Genomic DNA, 18,276 nt, shown 5'->3' on the forward strand with positions numbered 1-18,276 from the left:
AATACTTTCCTTGACGACCTAGTTGAAACCCTTGTACAATAATGGCAATATTCTGATTGGCAATGGGGATTCGAGCTCTGCCCCTTTAGGTGCGCAGCTGGCCTATATAAGTGGGCGCTCAATCACCATTACTTCAGATTTTTCTATGAACATTTGACTTAGTCTAGGAAAACCCTCTCCACTTCACTGTCGAGATACACTTTCAGCAGACGGTTCTTCTCTGTGAGACTTGAACAGGATGACTGTGCTCTTGTGCCTGCAGCGAGAAGGATTACTGCTCCCCTGTGTGTTCAGGGGAAATTTTCACCATCTCGGCGTCAAAAACGCTCTCGATGAACAGGTCTTGTCTTCAGACACTCGTCACTTTGACCACGCAGCACCTCAACAAGCATTTACCCGCTTCCTTACAGCGTTCCAACAGAGAGGACTTGTGAAGAGATGGATGCCACGTCTAGGTTCCCTTCATCTCAGGGAACTGAGGTTACATGTGTTACCGGAGACGTTTTAACAGCTCGTACTCCATAAAAGCTGTAGTTAACAAATTCAATCTAAAATCAGAATTCACACTGTTTGTTTTAAATAAGGATTAGATAACTGAATCAAATGGAATTATGACATTACTTGAATAACCTTCTATGGTAAAAATTCCCATATTGGCACTGACATCATCACTGGTTGAGAGCTGAACAGTAAAAAGTAGTACTGTAGTACTGTCCTCAGAGACAGTAGTGGTGGCAGTTATAGGCTTAACATATCCATCGGGGAGAAGTATTGAGTATGAGTTCTCAACCCAGACCACGAGATTCCCCTCTCAGACTAAGACTGAAATAAAGACAAAAAATGACACACAAGGGCCATGGGGATTTTCTCTCCTGCACATTTCGGCCCTCAAAGCCCTGGGATTCCAGCTTCTTTTCTGTGCTGATCTGTTGCTGCCCTCTACCATAAAGGCATAATCCCACGAGACTCCCGGGCAAGGGCCAGCCGCGCCTAATCCCACCCCCTCTTTGTGATGTTGCCGGCCACTCTAGAATGGAGTGTGGGGCTTTAGGAGCTCAGACAATACCCCCAAAGAGCGCCGCCCCCTCCCTGGCCAAAAGAGAGGTTGATCAGAGGGAGAGCCCTGGCGCTGAAAGGCCTTTGGTGTGCGTTCACGGGCTCCGCAGCCCGGTATTGTTCACATGCCAACACAGAGTCAGAGCAGAACAAGAGTTAACATCTGCTTAGAAGGCCTCCCAAATCCACCCTGTTTACATAGCAGGGCTTGTAGATGCATCGGGGATATCAGACTGAGGAGTCTAATGGGACTGTGGGCTGAAAAGCACACAGGCATCAGGGAGATTAGGGTGTGTTAATGCCACTGTGGGCTGTGAATGGATGATTGGAGGAGAGAAAGAGAGAATGAGAAGAGGAGGAGAACAGAAGCCTTTGGGGACGTGTAACACTCCTGCCCTCTCATGACCTCTTCATGTATGCCGAGATGGTCACCACACACACTAAGGATGCAAATTTTGGCCGATTCTATAAACCGATCACAACCATTATTAACCGCTAACTAACAAGCTTTAAATCCAACACATGACCCAACTGGCACGTAGGCTTGGAGAGTAACAAAATACTTGTAACAGTACTTGGGCATTAACTAACTAAATGTAGCAACAAAACTAAATTCATAACATTTTTCAATAGTGTGAAAGCAATTTAGAACTGCTTGTAAACAGTATAGCTTTTAAATTAACAAGCTACTTTTTCCAATGAGTAGCACTGTAGCGTGACAAAATGCTACATCGCTGTTTTTTGCTACATTGAACAGCACACACAACTTTACAGGCGAATAACATAAAGCAATAATCAAAAATGTCCTCCTAATCATTTGTTCCCAGAAAGTCCAAATAATTTTAATGAATCACTTTGTTTGGACAGTTTATGTAAATGAACCAGTTTAAATAAATGATTCACTTGAGTGCCTTCATATAATTCCCTGTCTCTTCTTTTTTAAAGCTAAATATTTAGTTAAATTATGTTTTTTTTTTTATTGATTCAATTACATAAAATAGGGCATTTTTTTGTTTCATTGGCTTTGTTTAGTATAAATGTATGTTTAAATAATGCTGTCACCCTAATTTCTCAATGTATTAATTGCAGAATTAAATATCATCTTATAGAAATATCTCCCCTTAAAGCTGATTTGTGTAACATTTTTTGTGTTAAAATACTTTTTTCCAGCTATCCCAGCTAAATATGAAGAGACAAATATAAGTAACCCATTCATAGCTTCACTTTTCAAAAATCCTTTTTGTTTTGAGTGACCCATCCAACCTGACACAACAACATTGACTCAACCAATGGAAAGCTGTATGAAATCAATGTTTATTTGTGCAGTACTGTTTAGTGGTGCCAGCTGTGCAGAAATTACATACTTCAGCTTTAAAAATCATTAATGAATTTAGCAATTTTTTTTTAGTAGCTTGTAGTGTGTAACTCCCCTTTTAAAAAGGGTAGCTTGATTGTAATTTGACCTCTTTAAATTATGAGTGGCTTGTAGCTCAGGATGCTGCGGTTTCAAAGTAGCTTCCCAAACACTGGAGAGAGAGAGAGAGAGAGAGAGAGAGAGAAAAGCGCAACCAATATTTTACTACAGCTAGTGTCAGTGCCTTCGGAATAAACAGTGCAAATTACATTTTTCGAACCATGTGTTGCATCAAAACTGGGAACTCGCCCGCTGTGTAAACAGACTGCAGGGCAGATCATGTGTGATTGTTTGCGGGCAGACTCTGAATATTTACCACAAAAATGAAAATTGTGTGAGTAAACACATGAAAAGACATGATGAGGGTTTGTATAGCAGACTTTTTATGTTGAGCAGAGACTTTGAGGTGGCACATTTATCTTTTGGAAGAACTATTTATAATGCAGTCTGTGCCTATATAGTATACAATCTGTTCACCTGAACCTTGGGCTCTATTTGCCCTTGACAACACACTCTCACACGGCCACATCCTGGTGCACATGCACGCACATACACACGTTAGTAAATCATTTTCTGTATTAGCATTCAACAGCATTAATTTAAATCAATTTTATCTAAAAACAATGAATGTCTGTAATTATTCATGTCATGACAGCACTTCAGGGTTAATGTATTTATGCTTGCAAGTGAATAATTTTTGAATCATCTGGAACGATTTGGAGTTCTGTTTGAATGGCCCTTAAATAGTCATCTGACCTTCATCTAGGTCTACAAGACCCCGTTTCCACCTGGTATTAAGATGCGTTTCGGGGTGATACGATCACATGTGGTCAGCCCTAAATACAGTTCTATAAACAGGGTCTAAAACGTTTTGTGATCGGATCACAAAAACCACATACGAATGTGGTCAAAAACGCATGTGACCAGATCGCATTTGAGGTGTAAACGTTAATCCGTCGTGTATGCGTCCCAGCAGCAGGGAAGCGCCACCCCTCACCTGTCAATCAACTGCTGCACTAAAAGAAGAGTTTAAAGTTTGCCGGTTACGTGGCTTTAAAAGAATATAACAGTCCGATCAGAAAATTTTAAAAAGCGGATACATACACAATCACAAGAACTTCACTGATCTTCTTCAGTGTGTCTGATATCAAAACAGATGAGAAGCACGAACACCTAAAACTCCTTTAATACAGGCAATCCACTAAAATAATGGATAATTCTGCCTGAAATGTTGCATTAGTACTTAGATTAAATTTCAACCACATCTGGGAGAGACAAAGCACCATTTTTTTTTTGCGCTGTCTTTTCTGACATGGTTGTGATTTAATATCATGCAGTAACACATAGTGTTTAATGTATGTCATCAGGAAACAGAGACCCTCCCCTCCAAATCCGATCACAAGTGGTCACAGGAGATGCATTTAAGTGACCAGGTGTAAACAGCAATGTGTCTCACCTGACCATATGAGATCGGATCACCCATGACGCATCGTAATGCCAGGTGGAAACAGCGTCTAATATGAAGGGACAGGTTTACCCGTTTCTTTGGCCTATTGATGAGTTGAATACATTTATTATCAATCAAAAGGTTATCAATGTCTTCTTAATCATGAGCATTTATTCAGGTTATGTTATAATCATGAATGTTACAGGTCATTTGTGTATTTGACCTCTGAGGGGTGACAGAAGGGTCTGACCCATGTAAGGAATGCAGGTACAGTGCTTGCTCATTTAGAACAAATATACATGTGAGTTGTAATTCATTCATTGATTATTGATCAAAGTAAGAGTTTTATTGTGGTAAAGTTTTAGGTCATTAATATACCACATGTATTCTTAGCATTCATAACTTAAAGTATATTTCTGCTTAACTTTGCTCTCTGTGTTTAGACATATTGTTCTATCATCATGTTTGTTCCAGTAAGGCCTGACTCAACCTTGAGGGAAAATAGCCTCTGTTTTGTTCTGTCTAACAATGTCATTGTTTTAAGTTTTGAGAGTCATGTGACCTAGGCAGAGGAACTGAGCTCCAAGTTTTTCCAAGAAAAGAAGAGCACTCTCAATATATTATTCACCTCTGACCCTTATCTGATCACCAACTGAGACTTGGTGGTTCCAGATAATCAATGTTATGTCTCTAAGTGACAGCTTTTGTGTAGAATAACAGTTCACCATGTTTGGACAGTTTCCATAAATATCTGTATGATTAACCTATCAGAAGTCTTTAAAGTTGACATCAATTAATTAGCATATGCATATAATTAATGTTGTTTTGGCAGTCTAAATTTCTCAAGGTCAGATTCCCAGCTCATTTTCTGTTTCTGTCTTCTGCCTTTGGAAATGTGGAGAACTTTGTCTTCAAATAAATATATCAATAAGTGCCATCTCTGGTGGTTTAAAATGGTTTTAAAATATCAAGGTCATTCAGAGAGTGTGTGGAGCCCTTTATTAAGTAATCAATGGAATCAATACTTTGGAATAATTTAGACCAAACACTATGTACAAGTTATGCAGCAGTTCACATATTTTGGCCTATTCCTATTTCCAAATGTCTCAGTTCAGGCATATTTTTGGGACCATGGACTAAGGATATATATATATATATATTTTATTTTCTCCCCTTTTCTCCCCAATTTGGAATGCCCAATTCCCAATGCGCTTTAAGTCCTCATGGTGGCGTAGTGACTCGCCTCAATCCGGGTGGCGGAGGACGAATCTCAGTTGCCTCCGCATCCAAGATTTCAATCCGCGCATCTCATTACGTGGCTTGAGCGCGTTATCGCAGAGACATAGCGCGTGTGGAGGCGCACGCTATTCTCTGCAGCATCCACGCAAAACTCACTACACGCCCCCCTGAGAGCGAGAACCACACATTATAGTGACCACGAAGAGGTTACCCCATGTGACTCTACCCTCCCTAGCAACCGGCCAATTTGGTTGCTTAGGAGACCTGGCTGGAGTCACTCAGCACGCCCTGGATCGAACTCGTGACTCCAGGGGTGGTAGTCAGCATCAATACTCGCTGAGCTACCCAGGCCCGGACTAAGGATATATTAGAAATTAGCGATGCACAATATATCGGCCAATCTCCAGTATCGGTTGATAAAAGCAATTATCTGCACTATCCACCATCCGGTCGATTGTTTAAAAAACAGCTGATGATCAGGGCTGATTATTTCCTGTCAAAAGGGGGTGGAAAAACATTTAAAACAATTAAGCTCAAAGTATACTTAGGTCAGAGTACAGAAGGCGTGACAAATCTCGTCATCAGCAGAGTGTTTGAGCAATGAACGTGCGCAGCCTGATTTTTCTAATCGCGCATCTTGAACGCGCAGAATGTGCATGCGCCTGGAGTTATTTGCACGAATTAGTGGGTCCACAAGGTGGCAACACACACATTTGAGCCGTTGCTGTCATGAAGAAATGCTAGAAGATATAATCACCACTAAACATCAGGAAATGAAGGTAAAAACAGTGGATGTGCACGTCAGGATGCGTGTGTGTGAGGAGGTCAGACACCTGCATTTGTATAACACCAGTCTGGAGTAATATAAAGACACCTTTATGGATCTAAACTCTTGAAGAGAAATAGCCCGGTGTCTTATAGCAGTCGTAGCGTGCATGCACCAACTGCCTGTGTATGTGCGCACAGTTATATGGAGTACACTTTGACAGGCTAGTGTTCGACTGTACACTCACGCTGAGCATTCGCATCAGACTGGAAGTATTCAAAGGGCTTTAGCCAACAACTCAAACTCTTACCAATATAAATTGAGCCTAACAATAGTCTAATCAGTGTTAATTTAATGTGATTTAATAATGTGCTTTTTGTGTCAATGTTTTGTTTATAACTGAGACCATTTACTTTGCAACACAGAAAACATGTAGTGACACAGACAACAAAGTTATAATTTACATTTATTTCAAAGATGTGTTATTAATTATTCGTAATTTGAAACAGGCTATCATAAAAAGGAAAGCCATCAAACCATCAGTATTGATGTTGGTCTAAATAATTGGATATCAGTATCGGCACGTGCATCCCTATTAGAAATAATTTTATAATCCTGTCAAATCTTAAAAGTTGGCCCACTCAGAATCTGCAAAAAATTTCTGTACAGACTGTGGGGAGAAATCTACAGAAAGGAGGATTTATATTCAGTAGTAAAATATGTTTATGTAAGAGTGAGAACTGCATTTGTATTGGTAGCAGAAAACATTATCAAATTAGTCAAACTATTGACTAAATTAACATACAAGAGCCTGGGGATGTGTAAAATTGTGCGAATGACAGGCATTCTGCTGAATGACAAAAGTCTGCAAAAAGAATTTAGCAGGTGGCTGACATGACATCTCAAGCAGTGAAGCAGTGTTCTGCAGTGTGACTTGCAGCTGACCAAAAAAATCATGTCCATGTTAATTGCCAACTATATCATAATTTGAGAGTGACTCTTATGGTAGCTGAAAGCTGAACAATTTAAATTTTTATCCATTAGGTGTGTAGAATTTTGTAGATGACGGGCTTCGTAATTCTTTGAAAACCTGCCGAGCTTTTGCAGAATTCTGTAAGTGCATATTCAATGCAGATCTGCTTATGATCATTAGAAACTCTTATTTGGATGTCCAAACAAATCACTCTTAAACATGTCATATTGCACTTGAACAGAATTCTATTGTGAAGGCAGGTCAAAGCCACACCTGAATTAATTTGACCACCTTACACCAATTACCCTCATTATGCCAGATGTTCAAATGGCTTTTCCATCTTGATCTTTAAACCAGTAGTCAATAAAGATATGCTAGTATAAACAACAGTGTCTTGACTCTTTATCAAGATATACTAGGACATCAGATATAAGAATCCATTTTAGAAGCCATTCTCACAAAAATCCAGATAATTTTGAATGATTTAAAGAAAGTTAACCCAAAAAAGAGAATTCTGTTATAATTTACTCACCCTCATGTTGTTCCACACCCACATAACTATCTTTCTTCCTTAGAACACAAAATGGCATGCTAGGTAGAATGTTCAGTCTCAGTCACCATTCAATGTCATTGTATGGAGAAAAAAAAAAAAAAAAAAGATGCAATAAAATTTAGAGCTGACTGAAACTGAACATCTGTTTTTGTGTTGCACAGAAGAAAGGTTTTGTTTTAAGGGTTTGGAACAACATAAGGATGAATAAATGCTGACAGAATTTTCATTTTTAGGTAAATTTAACTGTTTTTCACAGCAGAAGTGTGTGTGTGTTAGTTTTGTGTGTTGCAGTGTGTAAGAATGAGTCTGTCAGTTTTCCAGGCACAGTGGGCAGAATCAGCTTGGATTCTGCCTTGAGGGTCATGTGGGCACAGCTTGCCACTCAAACACACATACACACATGCACGCACGCACACGCACGCACACACGCATGCGCGCACACAACACACACAGCCCTGGATGCATGACTGAGGGTGACGGAGTGAAATGAAGTCTGTTGGTGGGGAGCTGGTCTTTAGTTTTCCTGCCATCTGTGAGGATTTTATGCCACAGTGCATTGCTTTGCCAACCACTTTTATTCCCTTGTCTCTTTCTCACACTCACACAAAACAGAGAGATCTATCTTCAGTAGAGAGGTTTTTTAGTGTAGTCTCATCTAGATTTGTCAGCTCAAAGGCTCTCTCAGACACAAGTCATATACAGTGTGCAATATATGAGACTACTAAAACAACAAAGCCTTCCATAGAACCCAACTCATCACCACAAACTGTATTTCCTATTTATTGTATCTCCCACAAATATCCAGACTACTTGTTCAAAGGCAGTGTATTCATCTACGACTGCCTGTCCTAATACACTTCTATGAAAAAAACTACAAACACCCCGGAAAACATTCAAAAATCGTTGCCAATGGAATTCAGTCAGTCTTTCTGTCAATTTGTGCCTTCCATTAAATGAATGAGAGGTAAATCTCTGTCTTCAATTTTTAATGTCTCACTCATCTGGCTTGATTATTTTCTAAATGGCTGTTCCATTATTCATTATAGGGATCGGTCAACTACAAATGTAATTGTGATTGAGAAAAGTGAATGAGTAAAAAAAGACCGTATGCATTTATTATCATCTAATAACAGATTTCACATCAAGACTGCTTTATTATCATTAAGGAAACAGTGAAATCAATTTGCTGGAAAGTTATACTAAATTGAATTCTAATTTGTAGAATGGTCATTACAGATTCAATAAATGTAATCAAGCATGATCTGATATTCCCTGGCTTTACTATCAGGGTTACCACCCCTTTGTTGGTTCCCAATCCTGTTCCTGGAGGCCCCCCAGTACTGCACATTTTATATATCTCCCTTTTCCGACACACTCAATTCAGGTCTTGGAGTCTCCACTAACGAGCTGATGATTTGAATCAGGTGTGTTTGATTAGGTAGATATCCAAAATGTGTAGTGTTGGGGTGCCTCCAGGAACAGGGTTGGGAAACACTGCTTTAGATTATCCAGACACTAATAAAATAATCTGAAGAGCCTAAAGTACATCAACAACTTTTTAAATCTGCAAAGAACCATTTAGTAAACTCAAGAACTCTGTGCAGAGTAAGAAGAGGCTTTATTACTAATCCTAAAGTGCTGCAAAGAACCATTGAAGAAACTCACTGTTGGGTCCTTCAGTAATGTATAACGTGCGAGAAAGGGCAGCCGGTGGACATTTTTGTGCTTATTACACAGACACACTCTAAGCAAATTATAATGACTACAGACTAACCCAAAACCTAAACCTCCCTCTTAAAGAAAATAAATTGTTTTCCCATTAAGAAAATCCCTGGACATCCCTAAAGGGAGGTTTTGTCAGATTAAGCAAACCTCTGTGGACAATTTTGTCCCCAAACTATACTGCCCTGCATAAGCAAAACACAGTAACTACACATTTTGAAATCTGAAATCTGAAATGTGATCTCTTAGGCTTTGTTCACACTGCAAGAAAAATCCTATTTTTGTTTTAAATTTTTATTAGACCGACTGTTCAAACTGCAAGTTATATGTAGCCGGACCGGATTTATTTTCTGGTTAGACTGCAATCGCTTTTGCTAGCATGTCCACATTAGTTTTCATAATAAAGTTGCAAAACTTGCATAGGTTCACAATGCTTAATCCTTTAGCAATGGATGTTTCACCATTATGCTTTTCATGAGGGCAGTATCTAAATCTGAACACATTCGTTGCAGGCAACAGTGTAAAAACCAGGAAAGGGTGGTATATGCAATGTTTGTTGCTGCTATCAATGCAGGTACCACAGTTAAGTGAAGGACATTCAATAAATGTCGAGACGCTCAAGGCTATCGTGTTGTGATGGCTCACAACCAGTGTGGGCTAACACATTAAGGCATCTCTTTGGGGTGGGTAAAGCTATTATATGTATTACCATAAAAGAGGTTTGCACTGCTTTGGCTGCTCTGTGACATATGCATGACATATGTCTTCTTGTCACAAAACCTGATGTAACAACCTCTCACACAATGAATGACGAATTAACCACATGAAATCCGATTTGAACATTTAGACGGGGACGCATTAACAAAAACCAGATTTTAACTGGATTTCATACCACCTACAAAGGTGGTCTGGAATGGGCTTGTGAAAACCTGATTTTATCTGTTTTATTCCTGTTCAGACTGAAAAAAAAAAAACGACTAAAATATCTTAACTTGTTCAATCGAAATTGGCTGTTATTAAGTTTGAATATTGAATAAGTCTAATGTTATGTTCCATATGTGGACAAATAATTTAAGCAGTGAAGATGCATATTGCATGCATGATGGTAGAAAAGTAACACCCAAACACACACAATTTGTTTTTCTATCATAGTGGGGACATTCCATTGTTTTTATACTGAGCTAATGGTATTTATACGGAGTGACTATTTGCACCCATGTGTAAATAGCACCTGCCACACAGCGTGTCCATTTGCACCCCAATAATCAAGTGGAAACAGGAAATACGACAAACGGCATTATAAACGTTGATGCATTGGGGTGTAACGCTGGTGCGAATGTGCCTTTACGTGTGGGCGACCTGGGTTTGATTCCGCCATTGTCCCACCCTTTTTCCCATTCTGGTTCCTGTCTCCCCTCTTAATATTTTCTTTAATACTACTTATAATACTAAATAAAAATTTATATAAAGGTAATTTTACTATAGTAATATTGTAATAACCATGTTTTAATGCAATTAACCATGGTGTTTAATATAGAAACCATGTTTAATTTTGTGGTTAGACTACAAAATAAGTTGATACTAAGGTTACTTATTTTTGTGGTTACACTACAAAATACCAAGGTTACTGTTGTAAATACATGGTTACGTTTTGTAAAGGATGGTTAGGGGTAGGGACTGGTGTAATGTGTCTGTAGTAGGGTTGCTCCTATACCAACATTTTGGCTGTGGTACGATACCAGCCCTGGTACCTCAGTATCGATACTAAATCGATACTATAATCAACAAATAAAAAGCCTCAGATTTTTGATAAAATTACACAGAAAATGACTTGATTAAAAGAACTGAATAAAGTCTTACAGATACAAATTATGCATTTTCCATTTAAATTTTTCTGGATTTCATGTTAACTGTTTTAATTAAATGTCATGATCAAATGGTGATTCATCAAATTGATACATACAGCTTTTTTTTTCTCCCCTTTTTGCCCCAATTTTGGAATGACCAATTCCCAATGCGCTCTAAGTCCTCCTGATGGCGTAGTGACTCGCCTCAATCTGGGTGGCGGAGGACGATTCTCAGTTGCCTCTTAATCTGAGACCTTCAATCCGCACATATTTTCACATACCGTGGAGACCTAGCATGTGTGGAGGCTTCACGCTATTCTCCACGGCATCCATGCACAACTCACCACATGCCCCACCAAGAGCGAGAACCACATTATGGCGACCACTAGGAGGTTAACCCAATGTGACTCTACCCACCCTAGCAACCGGGCCAATTGGTTGCTTAGGAAGCCTGACTGGAGTCACTCAGCATGCCCTGGATTCGAACTTGCGACTCCAGGTGTGGTAGTCAGCATCTTTACTTGCTGAGCTACCCAGGCCCCTGACAATACATACAGCTTTAATCAAATAAAAAAAAATTATATATATATATAATTTTTTTTTTAAATGCAATTTTATTTATAGTAAAATAAAATGCTACACAACAGAGCTAGCTTCACAGTATTAATGAAAACATTAATGAATAAAAAAAAAATCTGATTACCTGTGGCAGAAGTTGCTATGGCTGAATCACAACATGCTGGTAAAACACTTGCATTTGTGATATTGCTTAAAGATAATAATACAAATAAAGATGATAATAATAATAATATTAAAACAACCATTTAATATTATAGAATTGTTATTATGAATATTAATGCTACTTTTTGAATATTACATTTTTATACAGTATTTATATTTTTCTGTCTTCAATTTCACACATCCAGTTGAATAGAGCTTTCAATTAAGCGGGACTTTTATTTTGACAGACCTTTGAGTTCTTCCTGTTTTTGACAGGTTAGTTATATCAAGCTTCCCATTAATGCTGGGATAATTCTGTCGCAACTCTCGAGCTGAAATCTCTGAGCTGCACCGGAGGAGTTCAAGTGTTAACAGCTGTTTATACTCTAAACACACTGCATGAAAATTAAGCACCAGTAGTATGTGTTGCGTTTGTATGAGTGTGTGCGCATGTGTGCAAGCGTGTGTGTGTGCATGTGTATGTGAAGCAGATGACAGAGCAGAGCGGCACCTCTTGTTCATTCTGTAGCATGCAGCACATGTGACTGTATAATATTTAATTAATTTAAATCCTTTTGCTGTTTAATGATCATACATGGCAATATCCAGAGGTTTTTTATTTTATTTTCAAACTGTCACTGATTTCATCTCAAAACTCTCACATCTCATATCATTTTGCTAATGACAGTTTACTGTAATATGGTACCAAAATTAGCAACTGTCACAGTCTCGGTGAGTCTGATGGTTTGTTCCAGTTGTGTTTACGTTCTCTTCATGTGTTTCAGGTGCCGCTGGCTCACGGAATCAGCATTGCCATGGGAACCCTGATTGTTGCCATGGGAATGCTGATCATGCCAGCTTTCAGTGGACGAACGGCACCTGATCGTGATTTGTTTTCTGCCTATATTTACCCCACTCTGTTTCATGTTCTTTGCTGGATTGTTGTTGTGTGTTAATTAATCACCACTCTCTCTCTCTGCCCTAGTCGGTCCTGTTGCGTGTTTTCTATATTGGTTGCCTGTCTTCGCTGTAGTGCCTGGATTGTGGTTACCATCCTGTTGGTCGCCTCTCTCACCTTGACGCTTCACCTGAGTATTCCTAATCAGTTACCTCTCTGCACTAGATCTGCTCTTCACACTACCACGACGCACACAAACCTACGAACACACTATCCTCCAGAGGATTCCTTGTAGATCTGTGCTCTACACTACCACAAAGCACACAAGCCTACAAACATGCTCTCCATCTCCACTCTGCATGTTTCGCCAGCTCTGCTGTGTTAAATTATCAATACAATCTGTTCTTTTTCCTCCGCACTTGGATCTCTGGTCTCATCCTTCTGACAGAACAATCTAGCCTCTGACAGCAACAAGATAATATTGTACCATTTTAATTTTTTTGGTATTGCGATACTTCGTTAGTACCGGTAAACCGCGCAACCCTAGTCTGTAGGACTCTAAATAATCACAATAAACATGCTGCAGTGATGCCCTATGCTGTATGTTAGTATTTAAATAGTAGTGCATATAGTGTCTGCCATTATTTGTACCATGGTAAGGGTGCAAATAATATTTGCCACTCTTTGCACTGGGGTGAAAATAGCATCTACCTTTATTTGCACCACAGTCGAAATAGCATCTGCAAATTTTCACCCTACACATAAACCCTACTCGCACACAAATCTTGTTGCTTTATTATTTAGTATGTTTATTAACTAGATTCCTCGTGGGGATCATTAGCTTGTTCCCAAAATGTAGGGCGCACACACACACAAAGAATGACTGACCAGTTGAATGAGGAGGTTGTTTAGGTCTGTCAGTGGTTTGTTGATGAGCAGAAGCTTCTCTGCCGCCACAGTGTCTTCATTACTGTCTGATCTCTACAGAAAGAGAGAGAGAGCATTATTAGATTGAGAAGATGGGGAATAAAAAAACAAGAGGCTGAATGCAAGGGAAATAAACAGAAGAAAATGAGGACAGTCAGTCATTGGGGGAATGCTCGGAGAAGAGAACTTAAGACCCAACACAGCTGAGAATTGAGCATCTGAGAGAATCTTGCTCATGTTATCATCACAGGAAGTACAGTAGCTTCAAGCAGGGGCTATTTTTTTAACTCTCTAGAGGTGCAGGGGTCTCTGCACATGCTCAGCTCTGTGCTGGAAGAGAACAATGTGTACAGCTCGCTGTCTACAATCAGCCACAAAATCCTATTCTTTAATAACAGCTGTCAGAGAGAGTGAGAGAGTGAGAGATAAAAATAGACAGCAACAAGAACGCATTAGAAATGCAAACTTTGTTACCCATCAGCCATCAGCAAGAGCAGCAGTGCTGTGAGTCTGGTTCAAAAGTTCATTGCGCTGTTTCTCGCTGTCTTATTCTGGTTAATATTTCTGTAAATGTTAGTGTCTGGGATCCTTATTCAGATTGACAGACCGGAGCAATGAGATTACTGCAAGCCTTCACTTAATAGCCACAACTACAGCATTTTCACAATTAAATGGCCTTCACTCATTTAAAATATTAATGATGGAGTTCAAGCTGACATTGTGAGAGAAAATGTGAATGTGAGAGAGAAGTCTCATGCAGTGAAAGTCTTTGGGAACGTCTCCCTATTCATTATCACCCAAATTAATTTGGGTTGTGCAGGCACTTTTTAATAAGCTTTGCATTTTTCTCTCTTTCTATCACTCTCTTTTTTCTCACAGAACTGAATTCCATTACGCATCTCTCTTTTTACGATGTCCATGCATAAATATGTATGGAAGGACGAAGAGTGAGAGACAAAGGGCAGGGAGGGATCATGAGGGTTGAAGGGAGGAACTGACAGGGGAGCCACTTCCTGAGTGCCACATATACAACTTTAAAGTGTTGTTTACCATGGGTCTAATGAAGCACATGGGTAAAAAGTAGGGTCACAATGGTCAAATAATCTACTAGTTGTCCAACAAAAGACTAGTAAATTAGTGACATCAAATAGTTAATCTAGATTTTTCCTTTTTTTATTAAGATTTTTTTGGGACAGCACTTTAATACTTAATCAGTTTGCATAGTAAAAACGTCCTTTAAAGCACTGCCGCTACAGAAACACACAGTCAGTCTTTGGCCATTTGTCTGCATCTGACAGAATGCATTCTTGTGCTAAAAAAGCAAAATGCAGCACAATGAATACAATAAAACACAGATGTCTTGAGGTACCTGGAACCTGATCTCGTGTAGGGGCATGTAGGGGGTCTCTGTACCGCCCCCTGTAATAAGGGCATTTAAGGGAATTTCTGTAGCACCCCCCTTTTCACCAAAACTGGTACATATATAGTTCTCATTAAGCTGGACAAATTTATCATTACGGTCATAATATATAATGTCTTATATCTTCTGTGTGCACTGTGCAATTTAGATAAAAAGCTGTATGAATGAGCTGTATGTTTGGTCTTGGGGCTGATCACATGGATATGGCTATTGTGGGTCACGATCGTAGTGCCATCAACTGGTGGCAGGAAGTGTGGCACTTATAACAGACTTTGAAATAGCCCTCTTATGTTTACCTGAATTGCTTCCAAATTGTTTACAATAATGTCAAGACACTGCTGATGTCAAATTATTAAGGGATTCTTGATATCTTAAATAGCATTGCCATGGCAATGCATTACATGTTATCATTCATTTCTTCGTATATATGTGTGGTTTTGAGGCACTTGGCATGCTTAAAATGTCATGAAATTTGACACATCAGAGTTGTTGGCCATTAGGCCTGGGCGAAAGTTAACAAATGGGTGTGGGGGGGCTCTATAGCACCACCTTTTGACTAAAGTGGTGGGGTCAGTTTCACCTACAGTCACCAAACTTAGTACATATATTGTTCTCATCAAGCCAGACAACTTTCAAAATAGCAATCATTAGCTCCGTCCAACAGTAAGTCTGCCATTTTGGATTGAATGTACATTTTTTTGAAAATTGCAGGCCCTGAACTTTTGAATACTCCTCCTAGGGGATTCATGTGACTGGCACCAAACTTAGGCAATATTATACCAAGACATTGAAGATGTTAAATTGGGAATGGATTTTTGATATATTGAACGTTGTTGCCATTGCGACGCAATAAATTAAGGGCACAAATGTGAAACAGGAAGTGCCTTATATCTTCTGTGCGTTCTGTAGAGCCCCCTTGAAAATGGGCATGTAAGGGGGGCTCTGTAGTTCCCCCTTTAAAATGGGCATGTAAGACTGCCTCTGTAGCACTCCCATTTTCACTTACAGTCACCAAACTTAGTACATATATAGATCTCACCAAGCCAGACAACTTTCATAATTATAGTAATTAGTTCCACCCAACAGAAAGTTGGCTATTTTGGATTTTCGGAAAATCGCAACCTCTGAACTTTTAAATACTCCTCCTAGGGGATTCATGTTACTGGCACAAAATTTGTGCAACATCATGCCAAGACATTGTAGATGCTAAATTGTGAACGTATTTTTTATATTTTGAACGGTGTCGCCATGGCAAAGCAATATAATTATGGATAAAAATGAGAAACAGGAAGTTCCTTATATCTTCTGTGTGCATTGTATGATTTTGATGAAAATTCAGCTGTATGTTTGGTAATGGGGGCTGATCACATTTATATGGCTATTATGGGCCACAGTCATAGCACCACCAACTGGCAGCAGGAAATTTGGCACTTTTAACAGACTTTTAAATAGCCCTCTTATGTTTACATGAATTGTTTCAAAATTCTTTAGAATAATGTCGACAATGCTTACGTAAATTTGTTAAGGGATATTCGATATCTTAAATACTGTTGCCATAGCAATGCATTCATTGCTATTATTCCTTTCTTCCCATATTTGGATGTTTTTAAGGCACTTGTCATGCTTAAAATTTCATGAAATTTTGCACATACATCAGAGTTGTTGGCCATTAGGTCTGGGCAGAAGTTCACGCATGGGCGTGTTGGGGGGCTCTGTAGCGCTCCCTTTAAAATGGGTGTGTGTAGCAACCCCATTTTCACCTATAGTCACAATTGGTACATATACAGGTGCATCTCAATAAATTAGAATGTCGTGGAAAAGTTCATTTATCTCAGTAATTCAACTCAAATTGTGAAACTCGTGTATTAAATAAATCCAATGCACACAGACTGAAGTAGTTTAAGTCTTTGGTTCTTTTAATTGTGATGATTTTGGCTCACATTTAACAAAAACCCACCAATTCACTATCTCAAAAAATTAGAATACATCATAAGACCAATAAAAAAAAACATTTTTAGTGAATTGTTGGCCTTCTGGAAAGTATGTTCATTTACTGTATATGTACTCAATACTTGGTAGGGGCTCCTTTTGCTTTAATTATTGCCTCAATTCGGCATGGCATGGAGGTGATCAGTTTGTGGCACTGCTGAGGTGGTATGGAAGCCCAGGTTTCTTTGACAGTGGCCTTCAGCTCATCTGCATTTTTTGGTCTCTCGTTTCTCATTTTCCTCTTGACAATACCCCATAGATTCTCTATGGGGTTCAGATCTGGTGAGTTTGCTGGCCAGTCAAGCATACCAACACCATGGTCATTTAACCAACTTTTGGTGCTTTTGGCAGTGTGGGCAGGTGCCAAATCCTGCTGGAAAATGAAATCAGCATCTTTAAAAAGCTGGTCAGCAGAAGGAAGCATGAAGTGCTCCAAAATGTCTTGGTAAACGGGTGCAGTGACTTTGGTTTTCAAAAAACACAATGGACCAACACCAGCAGATGACATTGCACCCCAAATCATCACAGACTGTGGAAACTTAACACTGGACTTCAAGCAACTTGGGCTATGAGCTTCTCCACCCTTCCTCCAGACTCTAGGACCTTGGTTTCCAAATGAAATACAAAACTTATTCTCATCTGAAAAGAGGACTTTGGACCACTGGGCAACAGTCCAGTTCTTCTTCTCCTTAGCCCAGGTAAGACGCCTCTAACATTGTCTGTGGTTCAGGAGTGGCTTAACAAGAGGAATACGACAACTGTAGCCAAATTCCTTGACATGTCTGTGTGTGGTGGCTCTTGATGCCTTGACCCCAGCCTCAGTCCATTCCTTGTGAAGTTCACCCAAATTCTTGAATCGATTTTGCTGGACAATCATAAGGCTGCGGTTCTCTCGGTTGGTTGTGCATCTTTTTCTTCAACACTTTTTCCTTCCACTCAACATTCTGTTAACATGCTTGGATACAGCACTCTGTGAACAGCCAGCTTCTTTGGCAATGAATATTTGTGGCTTACCCTCCTTGTGAAGGGTGTCAATAATTGTCTTCTGGACAACTGTCAGATCAGCAGTCTTCCCCATGATTGTGTAGCCTAGTGAACCAAACTGAGAGACCATTTTGAAGGCTCAGGAAACCTTTGCAGGTGTTTTGAGTTGATTAGCTGATTGGCATGTCAAAATATTCAAATTTTTTGAGATAGTGAATTGGTGGGTTTTTGTTAAATGTGAGGCAAAAATCATCACAATTAAAAAAACCAAAGACTTAAACTACTTCATTCTGTGTGCATTGAATTTATTTAATACACGAG

The 18,276-nt window shown here is 39.3% G+C and overlaps 1 protein-coding gene across 1 annotated transcript in view; it reads right to left on the bottom strand.

Moving 5' to 3' along the window:
- Positions 1-18,276, bottom strand: part of ulk4 (unc-51 like kinase 4) — a 234,206-nt gene that overhangs the window by 43,391 nt on the left and 172,539 nt on the right. The window contains exon 34 of the mRNA XM_051721331.1: positions 13,524-13,616. Coding sequence (XP_051577291.1) covers positions 13,524-13,616 — 93 coding nt within the window. The remainder of the gene's footprint in view (positions 1-13,523; positions 13,617-18,276) is intronic.

The sequence above is a fragment of the Myxocyprinus asiaticus genome, chromosome 16 (genome assembly GCF_019703515.2).
Source record: "Myxocyprinus asiaticus isolate MX2 ecotype Aquarium Trade chromosome 16, UBuf_Myxa_2, whole genome shotgun sequence".
In the NCBI taxonomy this organism is placed as follows: domain Eukaryota; kingdom Metazoa; phylum Chordata; class Actinopteri; order Cypriniformes; family Catostomidae; genus Myxocyprinus; species Myxocyprinus asiaticus.